This window comes from Brachyhypopomus gauderio, chromosome 16 (assembly GCF_052324685.1).
Source record: "Brachyhypopomus gauderio isolate BG-103 chromosome 16, BGAUD_0.2, whole genome shotgun sequence".
In the NCBI taxonomy this organism is placed as follows: Eukaryota; Metazoa; Chordata; class Actinopteri; order Gymnotiformes; family Hypopomidae; genus Brachyhypopomus; species Brachyhypopomus gauderio.
The window spans coordinates 19,382,997-19,406,941 of record NC_135226.1 but is presented as its reverse complement, the minus strand read 5'-3'; the positions used below and the strand labels follow the sequence as shown (position 1 = coordinate 19,406,941).

The following is a 23,945-nucleotide window of genomic DNA, read 5'->3' as shown; positions in this document are numbered from 1 at the left end:
AAAAAAAAAATGGGGCATTGGAGAAAAAAGGGCAGCCAGAATTCTGAGATTAAAGCCTCATAATTCTGACTTTTTTTCTCACAATTTAATCTCACAATTCTGACTTTAATCTCACAAGAGAATAAAGTCAGAATTGTGATATTAAAGTCAGAATTGTGAGATTAATATCAGAATTGTGAGATTAAAGTCAGAATTGTGAGAAAAAAGTCATCATGAATTATCATTCACACTTTAGAAAGTGTAGCCTATTGCAGTTAAATATAAACAGACATGCTCAAATCTTACATTAATGTTTTGTCATAAGATTTAAGTAAATTAAGTTAAGTCAGTTTTATTTATTTGTTTTCTATTGCCAAGTCTTTTAAACTGTTACCATCTGCAGCAACCCTTATACTGTTAATAAACAGCAGGTGGCACTGTGGTGCGTGTTGAGACAGTCACCAACCTAAAAAGCGAAGAAAATCTGTCAAAACGAGTTTTGTTGCTGCTTAATGACGTGACAACCTGAAATCCCAGCTAACTTGCACTTTGTGTTATAGTGTTTCCTAGTTTAATAAGTCGCCCAGTTCATATTTCCGTCTTTTTTCTTGCAAGGTAAGTTGCTTGTTACATCAGTAACCTTAACCAGTAGGTAATATGTTATTTCGCAGTAGACATTTACTGTTGTGAGTTGCTCTTCACAGAAATTACAGACATTAACACAGGTGTGTGTGTGTGTGTGTGTGTGTGTGTGTGTGTGTGTGTGTGCGCGCGCGCGTGTGCGTGTGCGTGTGTGTGTGTGTAAAACTTTACGATTATCTTTTGCTTCTACTTGGAACGATGGTGACAGGTGGCCTCGACTCTTTGACGTCTATGAAGGTTTTATCTTTCATCAACATTCATGAACAATGTTTTAGGACATTTAGGGCTCCTGCAGATCAAGAATGTCCCAGGAGCAGCTGCCACAGGTCGTTCTGCGGGCCAGGAAGGCCTTCCAAACAGGGAGATCTAAAACACCGGCTTACAGGATCCAGCAGCTGAAAAACCTACAGCGATTCATCACGGAAAAACAGAAAGACATCACTCATGCTCTCAAAAAAGATCTTCACAAGGTGACTTTCACTTTACTTCATTAACGGAAATAAATTTGCAAAAATCCTTTTTTCTGTTTTGTGACAGTTTATGCATTTGGCAGATGTGTTTATCCAAAGCTTCTTACAATTTCTGTCATGATATGGATATGGGTGAATATAGTGTTAAGAGTCTTGCCCAAGGACTCTTATTGGTGTAGTATATGGCACCTGCCTGGATGGGGCTTCAACCCCAGACCACCACAGGAGAAGCAAAGTTGTTCAACCAACCACTGTTTGCTTTTTATATTTCCTTTTGTTTATAAGTAGAGTGAGAATGGAACACAGCTCTATGAGATTCTTGGCCTGGAGGGAGAGATCAACCTGGCCATCAGCAAGCTGTCACAGTGGATGGCCCCTCGCCCTGTGACTAAAAACCTTCTCACTATCTCAGATGTGGTGTACATTCAGCCAGAACCTCTTGGCGTGGTGCTCATCATTGGAGCTTGGAATTACCCAATAACAGTTACCCTTCAGCCTCTTGTAGGAGCTATTGCCGCTGGTAAAGCACAACACTACATCAGCCCTGCCAGTTGGATGAATACCATAAAAAATATGCTTATATAAAGTTCTCTTATCTGCAAATCAGATTAGAAAATTCTTCAGAACTACGAGCTGTAGAAAGGTGCTAATGTGTGCTATAAGTATATGAAACATTTGCAGTTTACACAGCCATGAATGTCTAGCTTCACGTTTTATCCTATATTTTCCTCCTGTAGGTAATGCAGTGGTAGTGAAACCATCTGAAGTCAGCGCTCACACAGCAAAAGTCCTGGAGCTCTTGCCCCTTTACTTGGACTCGGTAAAGCCTCAGTTAGCCTCACTGCTGTCTGTCAGATCCATGCAGTTTCTACACTCAGCTGCCGGGTGCACAAGCTCTTACAGTTCCTGCATTGTATTGAAATATCTGTCAATGCGTTCAGGAGATGTACCCGGTGGTGACCGGAGGAGTCCCAGAGACCCAGGAGCTGCTGAAGCAACGTTTTGACCACATCTTCTACACGGGGAGCAGCGTGGTGGGAAAGGTGGTTATGGAAGCAGCCGCACGCCACCTCACACCTGTGACTCTGGAGCTCGGGGGGAAGAGCCCCTGTTTCATCGATGGAGACTGTGACCTGAGAGTCGCTTGCCGGTGAGCTTCTCCCAGGATCCGTGCATTACCACGGCAGTGACCACAGGTGCATGGGGGTTCGGGCTTTTGGCAAGGTCTGTCTTGCCTTTAACAAGAGAGCGATTGGTAAACACACAGCTGACTACTGCATTTCCAGCGGGACAGAAATTCTTTCTATCTGCATTTAATGGAACAGTGTTTGTGTTTCTCTTTGTTCAACAATATTGTAGATAATATCAAAGGTTCTATTGTTGTTTTTTTTCAAACGTGTGCCATTAAGAATTCAAATTCCTTTTGTTTCTTATGCCTCAGCCGCATTACATGGGGGAAGTTTGTTAACTGTGGTCAAACCTGCATCTCACCAGATTACATCCTGTGTGAGCCCAGCATACAGGACAAGGTGGTGGAGGAGATTAGAAAATGTATTAAGGTTTGTGAATGTTATGGGGTTTTTTTTTGCTGCTTATGGAATATGAAGGTCTCATTTTCTACATTCCATCTGAAACTCACTTCTGTATTCAAATCGACAGGAATTTTATACAGACGACCCTAAGACCTTCATAGACTATGGACGTATTATCAACCAGCGTCATTTCAAGAGGGTTATGGCCCTGATCGAGGGCAGCACAGTGGCTATTGGGGGAGAAAATGATGAATCCCAGTGCTACATTGGTATGTAGCTTCCATGGTAAAATAAATAAAGCACACACCAAATGAATAAAATAAATTCTAAAAAACTGATAGACTAACTCTGTAACTGAGACTTCAACAAACCACTAGCCAAATATGGATCTGGAGCATGTATTTTATTTGTGCATCAGCTCCAACTGTCCTAAGGGATGTGAGCGCAGACTCAAAGGTGATGCAGGAGGAGATCTTTGGGCCTGTGTTACCCATCATCCCAGTAAAGGGGGTGAATGAAGCCATCCAGTTCATCAGGGAGCGGGAGAAACCTTTAGCGCTTTACGTTTTCTCCTACAGTAATAAGGCAAGTGAGATATCCGTAAATAAGTCGTATCAAACAATGATAAATGCACGATAATGATAATGATAATGCATTTTTGTTGAATAATAAGAAAAAGATGGATGTGTACATCGTGTTGTCTCACAGGTAATCAAGCAGATGATATCAGAAACGTCCAGTGGAGCATTGGTGGCCAATGACTGTCTTGTTCACTATTCCATCAGTGACTTGCCTTTTGGTGGTGTTGGTAAGCATGTGAGACCATGACATGTTCAACTCATTATCGAGACATTGACATGAGACATTGACACCCCCACCTCCCCCAGGGAACAGTGGTATGGGCCGTTACCATGGCAAATACACATTTGATCAGCTGAGTCACCTGCGCAGCTGCCTGCTGAAGAAGCTGGGCATGGAGTTTGTGAACGGCATGCGCTACCCCCCCCACACGGCCGAGAAGCTGCGCTGGGCCCGTCTGCTCCTGTGTCGGCAGGTCAACCTGGGCCGCGTCCGACACCTGGCGCAGGTCGCCGCCTTCGCCCTGCTCGCTGCCTTCGTGGTGCAGGTGAGCCCCCCTCCCCCACATTACCTGCGTTTGGACTCTTCCAAAACGGCCAGGCCACAGAAGCACGATTATGACCGTGTGAATTAAATGTTTGAGGGGGGATGAGTTCATTTTGTTTTATTATAGCATAATTATACAGATATAGTACATAATTAAAGTGCAATGAGGTTAGATCTCGTTCTAGATTTATAATTTGTTAACACAAAAATTGGGATTTTTGCTTGAGACCCCTATTTTTTAGCACTTAATATCAGAAAATGGTACATGGGTATGTAGGTTATCTGCTTCTGGAATGATTTTATAAAATAACCTGAGAAGTGAGTGAACGTGGGAAAATCTCCACAATGAGTCTCTGTCGTTCTTCATCAGCCCCTCCCCATGCTAATTAGACACAGTAGAGTGAACAGTAAGAAGATGACTATCTAGGTATGGATAAGTCCTCTCCCTAATGTCCTGAACTCTCATGCAGTAATTACAGGGGGGAGGGGTGGGTTGTAAAGATCCTCATTGTTTACATGCTGCCCCGTAAACGAGAACCTTTACCTCTTTAAGTTGGTGAATAGCTGCTACGTTGTTGCATTGGTTTGTGTTTTTGTCTGGAGAGTAAAGATTGCCTTGTGTTTATGCGCTCATGTAAGTGTTGTGTGCTTCGCAGAGATTCTGGCGATAAGGCAGATATGGACAATCACACAATCGCATGGACCACCTGGAATCATGTCACATTATTGTCAAATTTCTGTAATAAAGTCCTGTTACACTTTGACTTTTTAGCTGATAATGTGCAACAGAAAAAATGTCTTCTGATACTACAAGCAGGAATCGTTTACATAATATAACCACTAACTGTAAATGTAAACTTTTTTATATGCATTTTGGAATCATGTTTAATTAAAGGTTTGGTGTAAATGATTAGACTTTGTCTACGTTTTGGATGGGAATATTCAATGGCAGTGAAAAGCTCGGAGGTTTTCCCCAAACCGCCTGTAGCAGTAATGAGACGGTATTGATGGGAATCTCATGCAATTCACTAAAGAGACAACCGTGGGATTTTAAACCTTCACTACGCATGCGCGGATTTCTAGGGTTTTCCCTTTTTGTAGAAGAATAAAAACATTTGACTTTATATATGCACATTGTCACGTGGGATATAAAGATTATTAAAGTTATCAACACAAAAGCAATGATCGACTCCTGGGTCGCTTTATTCGCTGGTTTCCTGAAGTAATTGCGTTGTGGCAGACGCACCTCCCTGAAGTTGAGCATAAATAGCTCCACTGTCCAGATCCACCAGGTGGGTTTTGCTGCTCGAATCTTTTGGTTCCGACTTCACTTTCTCCAATACGGTAAGTGGTAATCTGTAATAAATATAAGAGAGACTGATCTTTGTATGACAGATGCTTTGTTGGTGATCTTTAGCTAACATGACGGAACGTCACGCCTAACTTAAATTATATTTTTAAAAGCGATATTTGACCTTTGAACGAAGATTAATCTGCGACTTGAATTCCTTATAAGCAATTAGATTTTATTGCACTCATTTCTATTTATCGGCCCATATGGACCACACAGCCTGCCATTCGGAATGATCTGCAGATATCGGCACGTGTGGTTCTTTACGCAAACCCGTCCGCGCCGGACCAGGTGAACAGATGTTGGTGTTTTCAGTGCAGAACACCTGAAGTAAACGAATCCTGCGGCTTAATGAAATATATCTGAGGTAGGCTATCATGCGCTACAAATGTTCCTGAAATACATGATCCATTAAATGTTACAGGTTGTGTAGAGTTGGAAACTCATTAGAAAAATTGAAAATGAGAAAAATCTTGTGGTGTATTTTAAGATTCTATATATTTTTGATTACATATTAGTACAATAATGATTAGGCCTGCTCAACTGGGTTGTTGGTGGTCAGGTGTTCAGTTGGACAGACTGCACGTTCACGTATTTTGCTAAGATATGGGACATAACTATTGTAATAAGCAAGAGCACGTTTGAGGTTTCTTAAGGACAGGAGTAACAGGGGTAGTGGACAGGGGTAAAAGGGGTAATGGACAGAGGTAACGGGTAGTGAACAGGGGTAATTGACAGAGGTAACGGGTAATGGACAGAGGTAACAGGGGTAATGGACAGAGGTAACGGGGGTAATGGACAGGGGTAACGGGTAATGGACGGGTAAAAGGGGTAATGTACAGAGGTAACCTGGGTAATGGACAGGGGTAATTGACAGGGGAAGTGGACAGGGGTAAAAGGGGTAATGTACAGAGGTAACCTGGGTAATGGACAGGGGCAATTGACAGGGGTAGTGGACAGGGGTAACAGGGGTAATGTACAGAGGTAACATGGGTAATGGACAGGGGTAATTGACAGGGGTAATGGACAGGGGTAACAGGGGTAATGAACAGGGGTAAAAGGGGTAATGGACAGAGGTAATGATGGCCACCTTTAAAGTGGGAGGCAGAAGACCTGAACTTGGAGAACTACTGACCATGTGTGACTGGCGAGCTTTAATCCAGGGCGTAAGCAAGTGGTCTAGACTCTAGAGTGCACGTAAGTGATTTAGTGCCCTTGATAGCTTATAGCGAAGCTTGTCATCAATAAGGTGGAAACTGGAGGTTAATTTTTCACTCGAGGCGAGGTCTCTGTGTAATCCAAGGTGCAGATGTCAGAGTCAGATGTTGAGTAGGCCTATTGTATAAATTCTGTGACGTTTACTTTACAACATCTTTACAAATGCCAAAGAAGGAGTTAATGGAAAACTAGTAGCAGGTCGGAGCAGTTTATAAATTGTGGCAAATCTCTTGAATGTCATTGACAGTGATGTTAGTGGAGTTAAAATCTCTAGTTTTCATTAACCTGCGCCCACAACAAGGAAGCAGTGTGGCGAAGGGAGCAACTGGTTTGAAGAGGAACATGTGAATTAAATGTGCCAGCGACATTACAGCAATTAAGGTCTCGGGTGAAGATGAAGACTTGATTTCTCCACATTATCAAACTGAAAACAAACAGAAGTCTCATCACTATTAGCCAGTTTATATTTTATTTTAGAAACATTTGGTGCATCAGACCTCTGTAAGATGTGTTTCATTACGCCGTGTTAAATCTCCCCACTAAAAGCGGAGCGTGTTTTCATCCCAGGTATAGACGCACACTAAAATGGTCCGTAGGCTATAGCTTCAGCGACCGAGGGTTTTCTAAATTCAGCTGGCCTGACCACAGATTAATACTACATAAACTGGTAATGAATTTATTTCTGTCGTGCACTTTTTGAAACCTACGGGAATAATAAAAGACGGGAGTTTGCGCCCTTCGTGGCATTTGTTTTCATCAGCCAGTACAGTAATCTACAGTACGACCAGCAGGGGGCGCTCCCTCCCGCCTTATTGTCGACGGGCTCGTCGTGTCCGACGTCCACTTTCTGTGACACCCGCTGAAGAAATGGAGAAGAAAGTGGTGGACGACGCTCGCCGAGCTTTCGCTTCAGGGAGGTCTAGATCCCTGCTGTACCGGAGACAGCAGCTGAGAGCTTTACTCAGGCTCATCAAAGAGCGCCAATCAGACATCGCATCAGCTCTCAAACGAGACATCAATAGGGTAAATCTACTTTTTACTCCTTTAGTATTACTCCTTTACACTACATTATTAAGTCAGAAATGACTTGTGTCTCGTCTTGCAGCTTATATGAATTTTTTTTTTCAAATAAAGATGTTAGGAGATGTGTGTGATACTTATACATTCACATAAGTATTATGTCTGTATGATAATTTACTATAATTTACAGAGGTGTCAATTCCAGGTTCAGAAAGTAAAAGTCCTCACCAGGATTTAGCTCAAGCTTGCTAGATTTTCTAATTAGTGCAATCCAGGTAAAATTAGTGGAATCAACACAATCCAGGAAGCCTGAGCAAAATCCTGGTGAGGACTTTTACTTTCTGAACCTGGAATTGACACCTCTGCTAATTTATCATGTGTATGTGATGTGCTTACGTTTTGCAGAGTGAATTGGATACACAAATGTTTGAGCTAATTGGCATTGAAAATGATATCCGGCTGGCTGAAGGCAAACTTTCTGACTGGACGGCTCCTCAGCCCGTGGAGAAGACCCTGCTCACCATGATGGATGATGTTTATGTTAAAGCAGAACCTTTGGGTGTAGTGTTGATCATTGGAGTGTGGAACTATCCCTGGTCCCTCACCTTGCAACCCCTGGTTGGAGCGATCGCAGCAGGTACACAGCTGGGTTCAGCCTGCTCTCGTCAGGACAGTCCACTTAAAGTTCAAGAATTCAGTCAAGCATCTGGTGTCTGTTTAATTTTTAACTAAAACTGAGCCCTTTTTGCCAAAATCATTTTATTACTAAGCTCATTAGACTTTAGTGATGATTACTGTTGTGGTCTGATTAAAGTCAGAAAGTAACTATCAATCCCCTCATATGAGTGACGTGTGTTTGAAAAGGAAAGCAGTGCTCGGTGACGTTCACACTGGCTCTTGTGTTTGATCCATCAGGTAATGCAGCTGTGATGAAGCCCTCAGAAGTGAGCATCAACTCCAGCGCTCTTCTGAAGGAACTGCTTCCTCAGTACCTGGACACGGTGCGTGGTCAGAGGTTGGCAGAAACATTTGCTGAGACCAGTTTTGATTTTGCTGTTGTGATAAATATTAGGTTTGGGGGCGTGTCCAGTAGCAAGGATAGCCCCCTATCAAGCTTAGCGTGATAGCTGTTTGGATGTTTTAGGAGATGTACCCCGTGGTGACCGGAGGAGTCCCAGAGACCCAGGAGCTGCTGAAGCAACGTTTTGACCACATCTTCTTCACGGGGAACAGCGTGGTGGGAAAGGTGGTTATGGAAGCAGCCACACGCCACCTCACACCTGTGACTCTGGAGCTCGGGGGGAAGAGCCCCTGTTATGTCGATGGAGACTGTGACCTCGCGGTTGCTTGTCGGTAAGACATCAGGTTTGGTGACTAATTCTTTATTCTTGTCTGCATTGCATACCGGCTTTATATTTGCCACCTTTTCCCACTCTAGTCGTATCACCTGGGGGAAGTTTTCTAACTGTGGTCAGACGTGCATCGCGCCAGACTACATTCTCTGTCATCCCAACACACAGCACAGAGTGATTGAAGAGTTTCGTCAGACATTGCTGGTTTGTTCATTTTTACTAAAAGAACCACACTGGTACTTTATTATTAGTGCCAGTGGACCCCCCCCCCAGTTCAGATGGTCTAGAACCTCCACTGTTTATAAGGGGAGTAATATAAGTATAGAGGCTGTGTGTGATCCAGTGCCTGTATGCTCTGCAGGAGTTTTATGGTGAAGACCCTAAAAACTCTCCTGATTTTGGACGCATCATCAACCAGCATCACTTTGACCGCGTGCTGGCCCTGATGGAGGGATGTACCGTGGCTGCTGGTGGACAGAGTGACAGATCACAGTGTTACATCGGTACGGCACTGCAGGGCTTTGAGATGTGTGAAGAGTCCATGGCCTGTTCTTTGCTTAGATGTATGATAACTGTCTCTGGACATGTTGACGTTTGTTTTGGGGATTCGTTCAGTGTTGCATTTGCACAGAGGCCGTGGTGCTATAACGTCCTTCTTGCCCCAGCTCCAACCATCCTGAAGGATGTGTTGCCCCACGCCAGGGTAATGCAGGAAGAGATCTTTGGGCCCGTGCTGCCAATCGTCACCGTCAGTGACGTCGGCGAGGCCATTCGCTTCATCAACGAGAGGCCCAAGCCACTGGCGCTCTACATCTTCTCATCCAATAAGAAGGTATTGTTCAGAGGAGCCCGTCGCGTTCCTGCCAAGAACATCTGACACCGAGGAACCTTCGCATCAGCTTTTGTCCTGTGAAGGTGGTCAAGAAAATGCTGAATGAGACGACCAGTGGAGGAGTGTTGGTTAATGACGTCATCGTCCACTACACCGTCAGCGCGTTACCCTTTGGGGGTGTAGGTGGGAAATTCTTATCGAAATACCCTTGATCTGTAAACATGCTGTTTTATGAATAGAAAAGGCGCAGGAGTGTCTAAACACTTTAAAACTCCGTCATGACGAGCATGCGGTAATTTCTGATCTCATTCATAAACCCACTCAGCCAGCGTCTCTCTGCCTCCATGCCCTCTCACCGGCAGGAAACAGTGGAATGGGCCGGTACCACGGGAAGCACACTTTTGACCAGCTGAGTCACCACCGGGCTTGCCTTGTCAAGTCGCTGGCCTTGGAGGGGCTGAACAGGGCCCGCTACCCTCCCCTGACCCGGGCCGGCCTACGCAAGGCACTGTTCTTCCTGCGCCATCGATTGTGGAGCCCCCACCAGGCCGTGCGCGCCTGGGCCATCCTCTCCTCCCTGCTGGCTCTGGGCCTGCTGATCGCCCTGCTGGTGGTCCTGCTCAGTGAGTCCTACTGATCCAGGATCAGCCCCTGTTGCTTCATTAATAACGGGATTTTATGTTTAGCCAAAAGTGTGATATGAATCGTAATAGGTTTTCTGTTTTGTTCGCTCCATCCAGGATAGCAGATGATGACGATTCTAATCTTGCAGCCTGAAGATTTGCACATCCAATTAGACATTGTACCTGTGATTTGAGGCATAAGAATGAAATCTGTATTAGAAATATGCCACATCATATTTTGAACAACTTTCAATTTAATAACCTTGTATACTGGGAGTATTGAGTCACAAGAACATTTGAGCAGTGTTAGTTTTCTGTATGCAGGATGTATGTCTCTCTCTCTATCCTCTAAAATATTACTATAAACTGATTCCACTGTAGGTAAGGTAGTTAATCACTGTAAATAGTGGCGTAGAACATTTGTGGAATTATAGTAAATTGCAAATAAATAAATAAACAAAATACAACATTTTCTGTACTTATGTTTATTATTAGATAAATCCAAATTAAAGGACACTTTATAAACTAAACAATATATGAATTATATTCACATATAACCAAAAAAATGTTTGTATGCTCTCTGTAGGAGCTGAGCTTTAACATTTAAGCTTTAAACATTTAGACCCATGGTCTATCTCTAGAGAACCAAAATATTTTCTTCTCTTATCGTTCACAGCTACAAATTCCTTGCAGATTGTCTTTTTATCCAACAAATCATAGACATAATATACATGTATACTATTGTCACGTTGTGGGGAGGCCCCCTACCGGTCGCCCCCGGTTATAGCGGCAGCGGTCCTGTTTTTTGTCACGTGATGTTCGACCTTCAGGTGGGCGGGACCCGTGATCCGTCTCACCTGAGGGTCGTTTGTTCGTCTATATACGTCTTGTCTTTGTACCAGTTGACTGCTGGTTATTATTTCCTTCATTTGGAACAATGCACGAGTTTTTGGTTTGCACACTTTTTATTAAACCATCCTCTTTCCCTGAGACTTGGCGTGATGCTTCCTTTTTGAGTTGCTCACCCTGCCCGTCACAACTATAGACCTGTACTATAGACCAGTGGGCCCAGGTTTAATGGTTTAATGGTCACGGTTCGCTAATGCTATAGACATGTATATTATTATAGACGAATCAACACCCCCCCCCCCCCCCCCCCCCGGTTCCTACACCAGTGGTTGACACCCTAGCCGGGCCTGCACCGATCTATTCCTATGGGTACTGTATCCATGGTGAATAATAGTGAATTGTCAGCATCTCCCTCATTCTCCTATAGCACAGGAGTCTTTGTGTCAGCCCTGTTTTAGTGTACGCTGGTTTTGCTGCTGACTGAAACTACAAAGAGCCTGTTGTGTGGATTCGTGTGTCTGCCAGGCTGAGAATTTCAAAAGGGAGGCGTTGGAATTGTTGAATAACAAAGTTCGGCCACTAGGTGGCAGTATTCTCTTAACATAATGAATGGCCTCCGATCTTCACCTTGGAACACTGCGGTGTAAGCTAATATTGTACCGTTGTGCAAATGTACTAACGATATTTTTATAAAATGTTTCACAACATCTTAACATAGAACAAATTGGGTCACAAGAACATTTCTACTTGCATAAACATAATAAAGGCAATCCAGATTTGACATAATTCAGCTGTTTCGTTATCATCTTCTAATGGTCTTAAAAGTGTGATATTCCAGCAGTCAATAATACCAACATACCAAACGTAATATAAACATACCAAATATCTTTCAGGCTCCTATGTTTCCAGTTTTGTACTGCATTAATTATTACTTTTGAATTTCATATTAATTTAAAGATATATGTTTTTAATACTATGTGCTAACTAGTTTTATTTATATATTTTTTAAATCTAGTTTGACATTTTCTAAGTTTCACACATACATGTCTTTGCCTGCATTTTTGTCAGGCTGTTTTACAGTCTTACTCAGCCTTCCCGGTACAGTTGTGATCAAATTTATTCAACCCCCAATGCTGCGAAGGGTTTTATGGAATTCAGTGCACATTTGTAATTGTGTTCATAATGAAATCTTACAAGGACTTGTTAAAGAACTAAATGCAACTAAGATAGCATCAATTTTTTTTGTCATAAAGTATTAAATGGCCTTTTTGTGATTTCTTCATTGACACAATTATTCAACCCCTTTACGACTACCACTCCTAAGAACAGAGGTTCATTCCAGTGTTTTCCATCAGGTATTGAAAACATCTGTGGATGTCAACGAGCAGCAATCAAGCATGATAAGCACCAATTAGGCAGATTTAAAAGGACTGTGATACTCAGCTCCTTCTAGACATCTACTGGTGTGTTTCCAAGCATGGTGAAGGCAAGAGAATGGTCCCAGAAGACAAGAGAAGAGGTTATTGCTCTTCACAAGAATGGCAATGGATATAAAAAGATTGCGAAGTTGTTAAATATTCCAAGAGACACTATCGGAAGTATCATTCGCAAGTTCAAGTTAAAGGGCACAGTGGAAACGTTACCTGGTCGTGGCAGAAAGAAGATCCTGACCGCGACTGCTGTGCGCTACCTGAAGCGTAATGTGGAGAAAAATCCCCGCGTGATTGCTAAGGAACTGAAAAAAGACCTGTCAGATGTGGGCACTGAAGTTTCAGCTCAGACAATAAGGCGCGCACTGCATAACGAAGACCTCCATGCCAGAACGCCCAGACGCACCCCCTTGCTGACTCCAAAGAACAAGAAAAGTCGACTGCAGTATGCCAAAAGTCATGTGGACAAGCCACAAAGGTTTTGGAACAGGTTTTGGAAACTAAATTAGAACTGTTTGGGACAATGGACCAGCGCTATGTTTGGAGAAGGAAGAACCAGGCTTATGAACAAAAGAACACCTTGCCTACTGTGAAGCATGGCGGGGGGTCAATTATGCTTTGGGGCTGTTTTGCTTCTAATGGTACAGGAAAGCTTCAACGTGTGCAGGGTACCATGAATTCCCTTCAGTACCAGGAGATCTTGGAGGAAAATGTGATGGAGTCAGTCACAAACCTGCGGCTTGGGAGACGTTGGACCTTCCAACAGGACAATGATCCGAAGCACACATCCAAGTCCACTAGAGCATGGTTGAACATGAAAGGCTGGAACATTCTAGAGTGGCCATCGCAATCACCAGACTTAAATCCAATTGAGAACCTCTGGTGGGACCTAAAGAAGGCAGTTGCAGTGCGCAAGCCTAAGAATGTGACTGAACTGGAGGCTTTTGCCCATGAAGAATGGGCTAAGATACCCATAGGTCGCTGCAAGACACTTGTGTCAAGCTATGCTTCACGCTTGAAAGCTGTCATAACTGGAAAAGGATGTTGTACTAAGTACTAAAAAATAATGTCACTAGGGGGTTGAATAAAACTGATAATGATGTGAGCACAGTAAAGACATTTGTGGTTATTCCATCATAAATATTATGTTATGTTTGTCTAATTTATAAGTGCCTCTTTGATATAATTGTAAATAAGATGACTGAAATGATCAAAATCAATGTCAAACTGGCCAAAACACTTTATTTCAGTGGGGGTTGAATAAATTTGATCACAACTGTACATGAGGAATATTTTACATGCATTTTTCTGCTTGGATCCCTCCTCTTTCCTCTCCATATGGGATTCATGCCGAACTCACCAGAGTGTATATGACTCATATGGACCCCTGCCAAAACTCATATGGACCGTAGGAGCCCTGAGGCTGTGACACCCGCTTTAGACTCGTGTGTTTCTGTGTGTGCTTGCATTGCAAAAGCTACTTAGAGCCACAGTGTCTGTTTCCCCTGGAATATCGCCATTAGCATAAAGGACACTGTGCTACCGAACAGCAGCTGAACATTACTGGAACTGTGGTGAACTAAACGTGACACATATTTGGGTTTATTAATCTGGTTTATCTGCATTTTATGACTCTTCCCTCCCAGTTGTACTTAATGACTCAAAGCTTTCTAGGGAAGAATTTTCCAACTAAATAAAAGTGTCCCATTCAGCTTTCGTGGAGATTTAGTGTGTGGGCTCTGACCAGTTCTGGCCAGGGCAAACTGTCCTATCACTGGAGTCTCTCTATCTTCCTGACCTCCACTAACGGGGTTTTGAGGAGCCCCAGACTCTATCTTAAATGATGGAGCTCCACAACATCTCCCACTGCATCCACATCTTTTATGGCCCACTTACGTCGCCGTGGCAGCAGTAATCTGTCCACCTCATCTTGTTGCAAAAAAAAAAAAAAAGAACAAGCAAATCTCACTCTCACGGCTCCAGTGTTTCAGTTTCCATGGCAACACATTAACCCCCCGCCCCCCCAACCTTGGCATGCATGTCAGTTATGAATGTGTGTGTGTGTGTGTGTGTGTGTGCGTGCGCTAAGTGACTGCTCCTCCCACGCCTGACCCATTCGTCTCTCTCTACTGAACACACCCTCCTCTTATCTCCCCAACAGCTATTTGTTGTTGTTTTTTTTTTTTTTTTTTTTTACTATTTCTGAGTTCCTACGGGCTGGAAACACCGTTGCAGAACAGAACAAGTTTTAATACGGCACCATGTGACTTTGCAGAAACAATCCTGGCACATGCAGCAGTGGTATCAACATTGTTGGATTGGACTGCATGGAGTGCCTTCATTTACGTCTCTACTGCCCATGACAGCTAAAGCTATTGGAGTGTGATGGCCTCCGTTTTAGCCTTGTTAATACTATACGTTTTATTGTGTGCTTGTCATAACTGAGACGTAAGCAAGTTCACCTCTACGTCCATTTCACTGCCTCCACCGTTTATTTCCTCCCTGACATTTAGCTTCCATTCAGTCCCAAAGCCACAGTGACATAATGCCCAGTGAGATCAGCTTCCCACCACTAATTAAATCCCCAGACCGCACAATCTACAATAGGCTAAAGATTAAATGTTGCCATTAAAAAATAAGCAGCACCTTTCATGACAAACCTGCTTCTGCCAGATGTAGCACGCCTCCGTTTCTCTTTCTGGGAAGGTTGTGTGTGTGAAGACCTTGTGTTGCTGACCCATTTCAGGCACAAGCAGGAGAAAAACTTGTCGTGTTTACCTCAAAGCCAAAGTTTACCTCAAACCCAAAATCTACCTCAAACCCTCAGTTTACCTCAAACCCAAAATCTACCTCAAACCCTCAGTTTACCTCAAACCCAAAATCTATCTCAAACCCTCAGTTTACCTCAGACCCAAAATCTACCTCAAACCCTCAGTTTACCTCAGACCCAGGGTTTATCCCCCTGACCCCCTCCACTGCTGACCATCCTGATTCCGTTTTGTTGACTTGAACGTTTTTTAACCTCAACTCAGCTGGAGCTAAAAGCTCTCTGAAGAGCAGTGTTCTAAATCGGCATTAACAACAATAAAAAAAACAGACACCCCAACTCCTCTCTCTCTCTCTCTCTCTCTCTCTCTCTCTCTCTCTCTCTCTCTCTCTCTCAAAGAGTCTGCCTGCGTTCTACCTGCTTAACCCGCTACTCTGCATAACAAAGCACATCTCAGACTGGAGATCTCAGGGGATCTCCAGCGGCTGGTGCCAGTGAGGGCTGAGGAGCAGGAGAGAGCTCCTTGTCCTGGTCTTCAGGCCCTGCCGAGAGCCTCCTCCACTCCTCTGCTCTCTTCTCAGCTTTCGACTCACCGCTGTGACGCAGAAGTTTGCCCTCTTGTCCAAGAAGTGAAAAAGTGTCTTAAACTCAAAGCAGTTCTCTGACCCAGAGGGACTCTTCGCCTGGTGGAGAATAATTCCCAGTAGTGCTAGAAGAGAATGAGCAGCAGACAGAGCTGTGTGAAGATGACTGCCAAGAAGTCCCTTAACGGCATAATCAATTAGACAAGGAACATTAATCTTACACTCAGAGGACTCTGGTGTCGGCTCAGGACTTCAGTAAAGACGGTCAGTGTACCAGGATTCTCGAGAAAGACCAAAGCAATGTCAATCACATCAACCATATCAGTCAGACCACCTAGGGCACGCCAGGGATGGAAGGTCACCAACAGTTCAGTACTACAGAAGTTACAGCTGGAACTTTGATTAAAAAAAAAAAAAAAAACAAGTTAGACAATGTAAATCCATTGTTATACTGCGAACAAGTTTACCCAGCTGGCTGGGAGTAACCCAGCTTTGTAGCCAGAGGATTTTTTTCTAAATCAAAACATAAGATTTTATTGCCCCCAATTGTATACGTGTTAGCATGTGTAGATTACTGAAAGATAAATGCGGTTCATGTCATCCTGTCCTGAGTGTTGCTGTGTCCTTAAGAGAGGGAGTTGATGTTGGAGCAGGACGTCTGCTCTCTTTCTCTGTCATGACATCATCCATCATCATATCTGCCTCCAATTAAGCAGCAGCATTTCTGCCCTGAAGTGTTTTATACCCTTAATGCAAAGCTTCAGGAGGCAGTGGGGGAGGGGTATGCACAGATCTGTGTGTGTGTGTGTGTGTGTGTGTGTGTGTGTGTGTGTGTGTGTGTGTGTGTGTGTGTGTGTTCCCCCTGTCTGCCACCTCTGAGACATGCTCTGAAGTAGGAACAGCAGGACACTGCAATAGAGTGTGGTCACACAGGCGGAGCTGCTGTAAGCTGAACCGCGTCCTCGTCCCAGACAAAGACGGCCTCTTCTCCTCTGAACGCCCCATATGACCAAAACCCTTTCCTACCTCAGCTTTTATGCCTCTGAAGAGCAGATTGAGACTTGTCCTGTCATGTCATCCTGTCCTGAGAGACAGCAAACATCTTATCGCCACAGGCATTAACCTTTTTCAGCATTTACTGTGTTTTCATGGGTATTTAATGATTTTTTTTATAATGATCAAAGCCAAGATTGAAACATGGATTTGCAGATAACAGATAGCTTCTTGTTGTACCAGTTATGCCCAAATCCACATGTTGATATTTCCAGTCGCCACCAATCTATAGATTCTGTCTGGGGTTGTCCGACTTCATCATATTAACTCATCCATAAACGCTGTACCACAGCAGCTTATCTTTTGTGGATTTGTTTAAGAGACTAATGACCTTTCTGGGGGATGTTAAAGGCACTCTGTAGATTGTTAGCGACCCATTACTATGTTGTGCCTGTTTGGAAAGTCTTATCGAATGTTTGCGAATGATTAAATGGTCATAAGTTTCAGTGTGCTCTTTGAAAGCTTAGATATGAAAGACCAGATGGTTTCTAGCCTGGTCTTCCTGTCATAATTATTATCGTGTGTCTTCTTTTTTCAATATCTGAAAGTTTATGGGCTCCAGGAATGTCAAAATACATGTTAATTCCTTTAAGGATCCTTACAAAAAACAAGTCCAAGTCCCAGTAAGAAATCCCCAGGAAGGTCCATTCGAATAATATCAAAATGTATTATTAGAAATAATAATAATCATTTTGGGACACGTTTTCTGTACACTCTGTATAAGTTCGCATCAAACTGACTTTAAAGACATCATGGTAGCATTAGCCACCAGCCAGCTTGTAAGCGTCTGAATGGTTCATTAAAGGTGAATCGCTACTAGAGTTTTTGGCCTACACTATATATCAAGATGTAATGAAAAGATACGTAAAAACGTAACATTTCCTGTTTGTGAGTGACAAATGCCAGTTTTAGCGTTAGCGCAAGGAAAATGTGTAGTGGCCAACACACAGGACCATATGTTGATGGCTCACATTTTTGTCAGTGATGAACTGAATCAACCTGAAGATCAAACTCATTTTAAGAGCGTAGGCCAGAGTTTATCACATTTCGGCTGATATTATGTGATTATTGTGTGGATACGGCACGGTCTTATCGGCAAAGCCACGCAACTACACCAGGCTTCTGGTTCTTGAATGGGGCATGTGGAGATCTAAAAACAACCCTCCCCCAACAGGACTAGTCCAGTCAGTGCCCAACCTGATAAATGAAGTCCCGCTGGGAGCTGCACCGAGGGGCCGCGATATTGTTATTTGTCAAGCTGTTCGACGTCTGTTGCTGCAGTACGTGTGGAGGTGAGTCATGACTACACTGCTGAATGTCCAAGTAAAAATAACCCCTCGTGTTTGCTCTCCGTCCTCGTCCATGGGAGTCAACCTGACGTCAAACGGCCAGCCCTGAAAGCCACAGAGGCCCCTGTGTGTGAAGAGCGCGTTTGATAGATGGTTTGTGGCTGTTTTTCGCTTTCCACTTTGCTTTTGGGTTGTGGTGTCTTTGATGATAAGTGTCAGTGTCCAGTTGTGACTTCCATTTGTTTTGGGGGTTTCATTCCGTTGTTCTCCAAAACTGTGGCGGGGAGAAAAAGCGGTGCCGTCATATTGGTCAGTTTGTTTGTCACTTCTCACTTCCTCCTCCCACCGACAATTCTGGCAGTCGTCAGTCAAATACAAAGGACATGTGGAAGACGTGTCGGGTGTTGGCTTATATTAAAGATGATGTCCCAAAAGAAAGTCTGATAAGAAACTGGAACCTTTTTAATTGTGAAAAATTCTTTAATTTTTAAATTGTGTTGACCTTTGACAGCACCTTCAGTCAGTGTGGATCACAGAGCACATCCTGTGGGAGTATTGCTTTAGGTCAGGTAGACCCAGGCCCCAGGACCCAGGCCCCAGATCTTGTGTGAAGTGGACCCCTCTGGCTAGCCATGTTCATTCTAATACGTTTCTCTCCAGAGGTTATACCCATCCAGAATTAGTAAATAATTAGTAAGTAATTAACAGCCTGACTGTTTGGCTGTTAAAATTAAGTGGGAGTAATTCAGTCTCCCACGGTGATGCAAAATCCCTCAGGTCACAGTTTTCATCGAACAGCGGTACAGAGGTCAACACACACATCTGCAGGTATGTATGTATGTTCTACGCCATACTGGGTCGTGCGTCCTACATGGACATGATGGAGGGAAATGAGTTGGTAATCAGAGTCTACTGGAGAGGCAAACAGACAGGGTTGAGTATGCGGGGACAATTTGCGACGTTCTGGGACCCTTTTCCATAACTGGCCTTTGGGACACGGATCAGTACCGCAGGTACAGCTAGCTGTGGGAGAAGACGTCGCTTTTGTCGTGTGTGTGAAGCGGAAGCTCTGACCGTGCACATTTCCCAGGTCTTTACAACACGCCAGACCCTCGCACGGGCTCGTATTTCGCCACACAGGCGCTGACCACGGCCGTGAGTCCTTGGGGCTTTGTGAGAGTGGAGCAGGAAGACAATAAAGTGTCAGATGCTATTTGAGAACGAATGCGTTAAGTTTGATTGTCCAGATTCTCGGGGTGGGGGTGGGGGGGGGGGGGGGGGGGGGTTATGCTTGTGCCATTCAGCACTAACAATTCCAGTTAAAATGCCTCTCGGGTTCCATATTATGTGTGCAAGGGAAAAAGAGAATAAGTCCTCATTGTGAAAATGCTGTCCAGGGCTTCTCAGTGTTCTTCTGTGTCTGGGAATGACCTCTTCTGCAGGCACTGAACAATGACTGTGGGGTCTCTGGTGGCCTACACCATTTTCAGTATATGGGTGTCAGTGAGAAAGCCCAGATACAGGCTACAAAACGGCACTGGACTAACCTAACACATAGGACTGCAAAAGAAGCTTCGATAACACAAGAAATACAGTAAAAATCTGAGCAATCGCACAGTAACCATTGTCACTACAATAAGGGTATGTGAACATTAATGTGTGTTTTTTTATTTTTGTTGTTCAACCAAAAATGTTTTCAATGTGATAACAAGCAGTAGGTGGACGTGTTTAATGTGTCAGACGTATTCGGATAGAGTCTTAAAAACCCACTGCAGGAATCCATGGAAACGTGCAGGGTAAACACAGTGCTGGAGTCTTAGGAAGCAGCACGTGTGCATCTGTTTGTGCTTTTAATGAGGAAAAAAAAAAAAAAAAACCCCTAGTTACTGTGTATTGCTCATTTATTAAACACAAAATACCAAGCTCGGTCTTCACACGAGCACCTGGTTCCTGGAGGTTCCTCTGCCAAGCTGTCTGTGGCGCGCGGACCTCCTGAGACCCACTGACGCTGGGCTCTAACCCACTCACAATGTCCCTTGGAACATATATGGCATGAGATGTTTTTAAATGCCAATTTGGAAATCAGATTAGCAGCAACATTGAAGCTCTTTTGTCCTGTAATGAGAGTGTGTATGGGCGGACAGCAGTTCTTGGGTATTTGGTCGACAGACCTTGTCCGCACCGTGACCCTGTCGGTGTTCTGGATCAGTAACGGACGAGTCATCTCTGCTGGATAGCGTGAGCCGTAACAGACCCAGCAAGGCTCCAGTCTCCGCGGTCATCTAATCAGTGCGGATTCTCACCATTCCTCGTCAATCAGTCAGTGGGCTGTGATTATTGTGAGTGCAGCTTACGAGGTGAACTGCTGTGCTGAGCAGAGGGAGAGGAGGAGGAAGACGGGGAGGAAGAGGGAGAGGACGCTCTCTAAGGCTCACCCAACGGTCTTCTGGCAGCGGCAAGATTAGCTGGAAATTATTGCCACTCCGCCGGGCAGTAATAAATAGGAGCTGGCATTTATTTGCTTCATAAGTAAGCAGGGTTTGTTTGAACACGCAGCAGGTCCAGTTTGACTGGACCTTTGCGTCGCGGCCGCTGCTAATGAACTCACAGCTGAACCGCGGGGGAAACGCTGCCGTTTAACCTGCAATACCCTGCAGGCGTTTTCTCCTAAACGTCCAGTTATTTCTTGCCAACAATGCAGAATTTAAGCAAATGCACTGGATTAAAAAACGTTTACACCATCAAGATGCTTTATAGTGTTACACCTTATAGCAAACTGGAAACTGCTAATGGGATTGTAGGCTGCTCTTGAAAGGCAAACAAGGAACAGATATATTTCCCATTATCGTCCTCAGAGGCCTCGACTCAATACAGAATCTGCTGGGTCAGTGAATCCTGAAGACAGCAAATCTTATCTAAGCTCAGCATGTTTGATGCAAGTCTGGACTGCATATACAAAATACAGGAAGTGCATTTTGGAGACATGTACGATCAGAAAAATATAACTTACCCTCAGGACATAGAGAGTAACTGTAATTTGACTCGTAGCTCTCTGAACGTTCTCACCCAGTTATGTAAGATGATAAATTGTAATAGTTGCCCTACAGTCACATTAGTGGGATGTAATCTGGAAGGCTGCTGTACGTAGACATACGTGCTTACATCGTAGTCCAACTGGCCCGGGCCGGTTGGGGATGCAGATGGCTGTCCTGCAGTGCCTTGGGGAGATCCGTGTGTTTAAGGGCTTAGACACTTACAGCAGCAGACCACCACCTGTCTGTCGTTTGACTCCTGACTCGTGAAAACCTCTGCCTGCTCTTCCATGTCCTCACCCCCCCCTCTCTCTCTCCGAGCACTGCAGCAGGGGTCAAGGGTACCATGCACGTCGTCTCCAAAGACCGAGCAGACTTAGGCCAAGCAGAACGCCTCAGGAATGTGGAAGTCACGTGACCTGAATCAGTGATACAGTCAAGGGCTTAGCTAGTTATGAGAGCACTCAGGTCCAGCCCTTGGTAGTTCTGGGAGGTCTTTATCCCCTCCCCCGTGCCATATCCATAGATATGAAACTGAAGCAAAGTGTCCAATCAGCAATAGCACAATTTGTTCTCAACTGGCCTTGGAACTGCTGGTAGATGCAGGCTTAGCTAGACTTCTGTTGTCATTCATTTGTCAAATAATTCATGAACTAAATAAATGCAGTCTTAAACCCTTTATGTACGAGTAATTACAGTTTATGGACTGGAGTGATGAGAAACACCTGAAGTGTAATTCAAACATGGGCACATTTCTCCAGTGTGGACATTCCAAATGTTTTGATCCTGGTTATGGCCCTTGAAACATTCAAGCATCTCACAGATGCACACATCCTTTTAATCAACCTTTAAAGTTACTGCCCTGTCTGATTAATTCAGCTTCTGCTGCAGTCCCTGCTGTGATCTATAACCTGTGTCTGGGTTGTAAATCCCCAACCACACTGGACTAACTGGCACGTCAAGTAGCAAGAGCACTTCATAAAGTGTTTTCATCTGGGTTTGAGGTCTGAGATCTGATCCCAGGCCAGTATAAACCCGCGAGGACGTGTTGCTGTATGCTGTTGACGGGCTCCTCGGCCTTCGCCTAATCAGAATTCACACTTCTGCGTCTGTCTGCAGATAGTGCGGATGAAGACGAGTGTTTCTCCGATGAAGTGGTGTAGTTGCAGGTTTCTCTTAAGTCTCAAATCATGTGATTAAAATGCATTTTCATTCAAAATACCAAATAGCCACTGCTCATATGTAATTTGTTTTAAAATATGACAAATTATAGATTCTATAAAAATATTCATACTACCCTATGTGTATAAAGGCTGTATTTTAATGGTTATGAATCAAGATAATCGTATTTCATAATATGCATGTCGAGTAAAAGTGAAAGCAAAAATGTTATTTGGCAGATTTTATCTCACTTTCAGAATTTTAAGATTTGTGGCACCTTTAACAAAGGAGATGACATTTACGCTCTGGGGCAAGAAATGATCCTTGAAAGAAGATCCATGAAAAAAGAGACAACCTACGGCCCACAGCAAGGTGGAGGTCACTATGCAGGGCTGCAGACGGTGGAAACGTCTGGGTGATATCATGGGTTTGATCTCTGTAGTTTGCTGTAAGATAAGTTATCTTTGTGTTTGACATGGAGCTCTTCTGTGGCAACTGGGAGCTGGTGAGTGTGTTACTGGAATGGCTTTGGAAGAATGATAGAATAGCTGTATGTGCAAAAGTGTCATGATCTTTTAAACCTCACTGGTTTATGCCCACTGGTTTCTGGCTTTATTTGGTGCCATCCAACCTTTCCTCATCTGTTCATACTTTCTTGTCAGTTAACATATTTAACTTCATTACCCCCCCTGGCCACCCAAAGTAAACATTGTGCTAGCTGGTGTTAACCTTGCGAGTGGGTCAGTGTGTTCACAGTGAAGGCTGAATGTTCAACAAATGAAGGACTTATGTTCTTATCCTTATCCTTAGTTGGCAGCGTTTGGCGGATGCAACCGTTTCCTGTAGACGATGGCTGAATACTGCCCCACTACCTCCAACACAGTGAATTCTGTTTCTACCTTTGTCCTTATTAAAGGGTGGAAATCTCGAAGCATTAACAGGCTTTACAGATAACACACTGGGAGAGCTTTCAGTGAGCGAAGACACAGGCTAAGACTGGTTGCTGAGTGATCAATGACATAGTCAATCCCTGAATCCAAATAATTCAAGTCACGGAAGCGCAAACAGACTGATTTGGTTGACAGTAGATGTATCTTGTTGTCATTTCACGGCAATCCTGAAGTTTAAAGTGGTTTTGGAATTTAAAGCGAGAGATCTCTGCACAATTGGATCTTGTCTAGGGCATGTATGACTTCGGTGTCCTCTGTGAATGCCTCTGACATCCACATGCACCTCACCACTCACTCTCATTGGCCCGTAAAATATGCCGTTCTTACTGGCTTTTTCACTAAACCCCCCTTCCGAAATGCCATCTGTTTCAGCATCATACCCAAACAGTGGGCAACCCAAAATCGGCTTAGCCAGAGATCAGAGCCGGCGTCCCGCCAGGCCCAAATTCACCGCAATTAAACTGTGGGAACAGATTGCTAATTCTGTGGCGCTTCATGCCGTGTCCTTTTGCCATGGAGAAAAGCTCCAGTTGCACCGTTGTTTACAGTGCCAATGCCATCCAAAGACCCCAGTGGTCCTTTGGTTCCCTCCATGAAGATAATACACAGAATCACAAACATCAACTGCACAGTAATACAGACGGTCACTGTCATGTTCTTCTTTTAATAAGAAACTCTCTTTCATC

At 44.0% G+C, this 23,945-nt stretch overlaps 2 protein-coding genes and 1 long non-coding RNA gene across 9 annotated transcripts; 2 read left to right on the top strand and 1 right to left on the bottom strand.

The window, feature by feature from the left end:
• Positions 1-437: 437 nt before the first annotated feature.
• aldh3a2a (aldehyde dehydrogenase 3 family, member A2a) lies at positions 438-4,930 on the top strand. 2 transcript variants are annotated; one of them, XM_076976457.1, is made up of 11 exons: positions 438-594; positions 897-1,091; positions 1,380-1,611; positions 1,829-1,911; positions 2,033-2,241; positions 2,533-2,650; positions 2,751-2,892; positions 3,042-3,208; positions 3,332-3,431; positions 3,511-3,749; positions 4,405-4,930. In XM_076976457.1, exons 2-11 carry the CDS (start codon positions 924-926, stop codon positions 4,417-4,419), a joined length of 1,473 nt encoding a protein of 490 aa, XP_076832572.1. In that variant the 5' UTR covers positions 438-594; positions 897-923; the 3' UTR covers positions 4,420-4,930. The 2 variants fall into 2 exon arrangements, with proteins under 2 accessions (XP_076832572.1, XP_076832573.1); XM_076976458.1 differs by having other exon boundaries at positions 440-594; positions 830-1,091.
• A 30-nt stretch (positions 4,931-4,960) lies between these two features.
• aldh3a1 (aldehyde dehydrogenase 3 family, member A1) lies at positions 4,961-10,669 on the top strand. Of its 6 annotated transcripts, XM_076976456.1 has the most exons (12): positions 4,972-5,092; positions 5,319-5,466; positions 7,078-7,340; positions 7,743-7,974; positions 8,253-8,338; positions 8,482-8,690; positions 8,776-8,893; positions 9,051-9,192; positions 9,355-9,521; positions 9,605-9,704; positions 9,884-10,144; positions 10,262-10,669. In XM_076976456.1, exons 3-12 carry the CDS (start codon positions 7,185-7,187, stop codon positions 10,264-10,266), a joined length of 1,476 nt encoding a protein of 491 aa, XP_076832571.1. In that variant the 5' UTR covers positions 4,972-5,092; positions 5,319-5,466; positions 7,078-7,184; the 3' UTR covers positions 10,267-10,669. The 6 variants fall into 6 exon arrangements, with proteins under 6 accessions (XP_076832567.1, XP_076832566.1, XP_076832570.1 ...); XM_076976452.1 differs by having other exon boundaries at positions 4,961-5,092; positions 7,109-7,340; positions 9,884-10,669; XM_076976451.1 differs by having other exon boundaries at positions 4,961-5,092; positions 9,884-10,669.
• Positions 10,670-14,741: 4,072 nt separating this feature from the next.
• Positions 14,742-21,432, bottom strand: LOC143478432 (uncharacterized). The gene is made up of 3 exons (XR_013121749.1): positions 21,127-21,432; positions 15,996-16,108; positions 14,742-15,899 (listed from the first exon to the last, which is right to left on the bottom strand). It is a non-coding gene; the product is annotated as an uncharacterized LOC143478432 (long non-coding RNA).
• Positions 21,433-23,945: the final 2,513 nt, after the last annotated feature.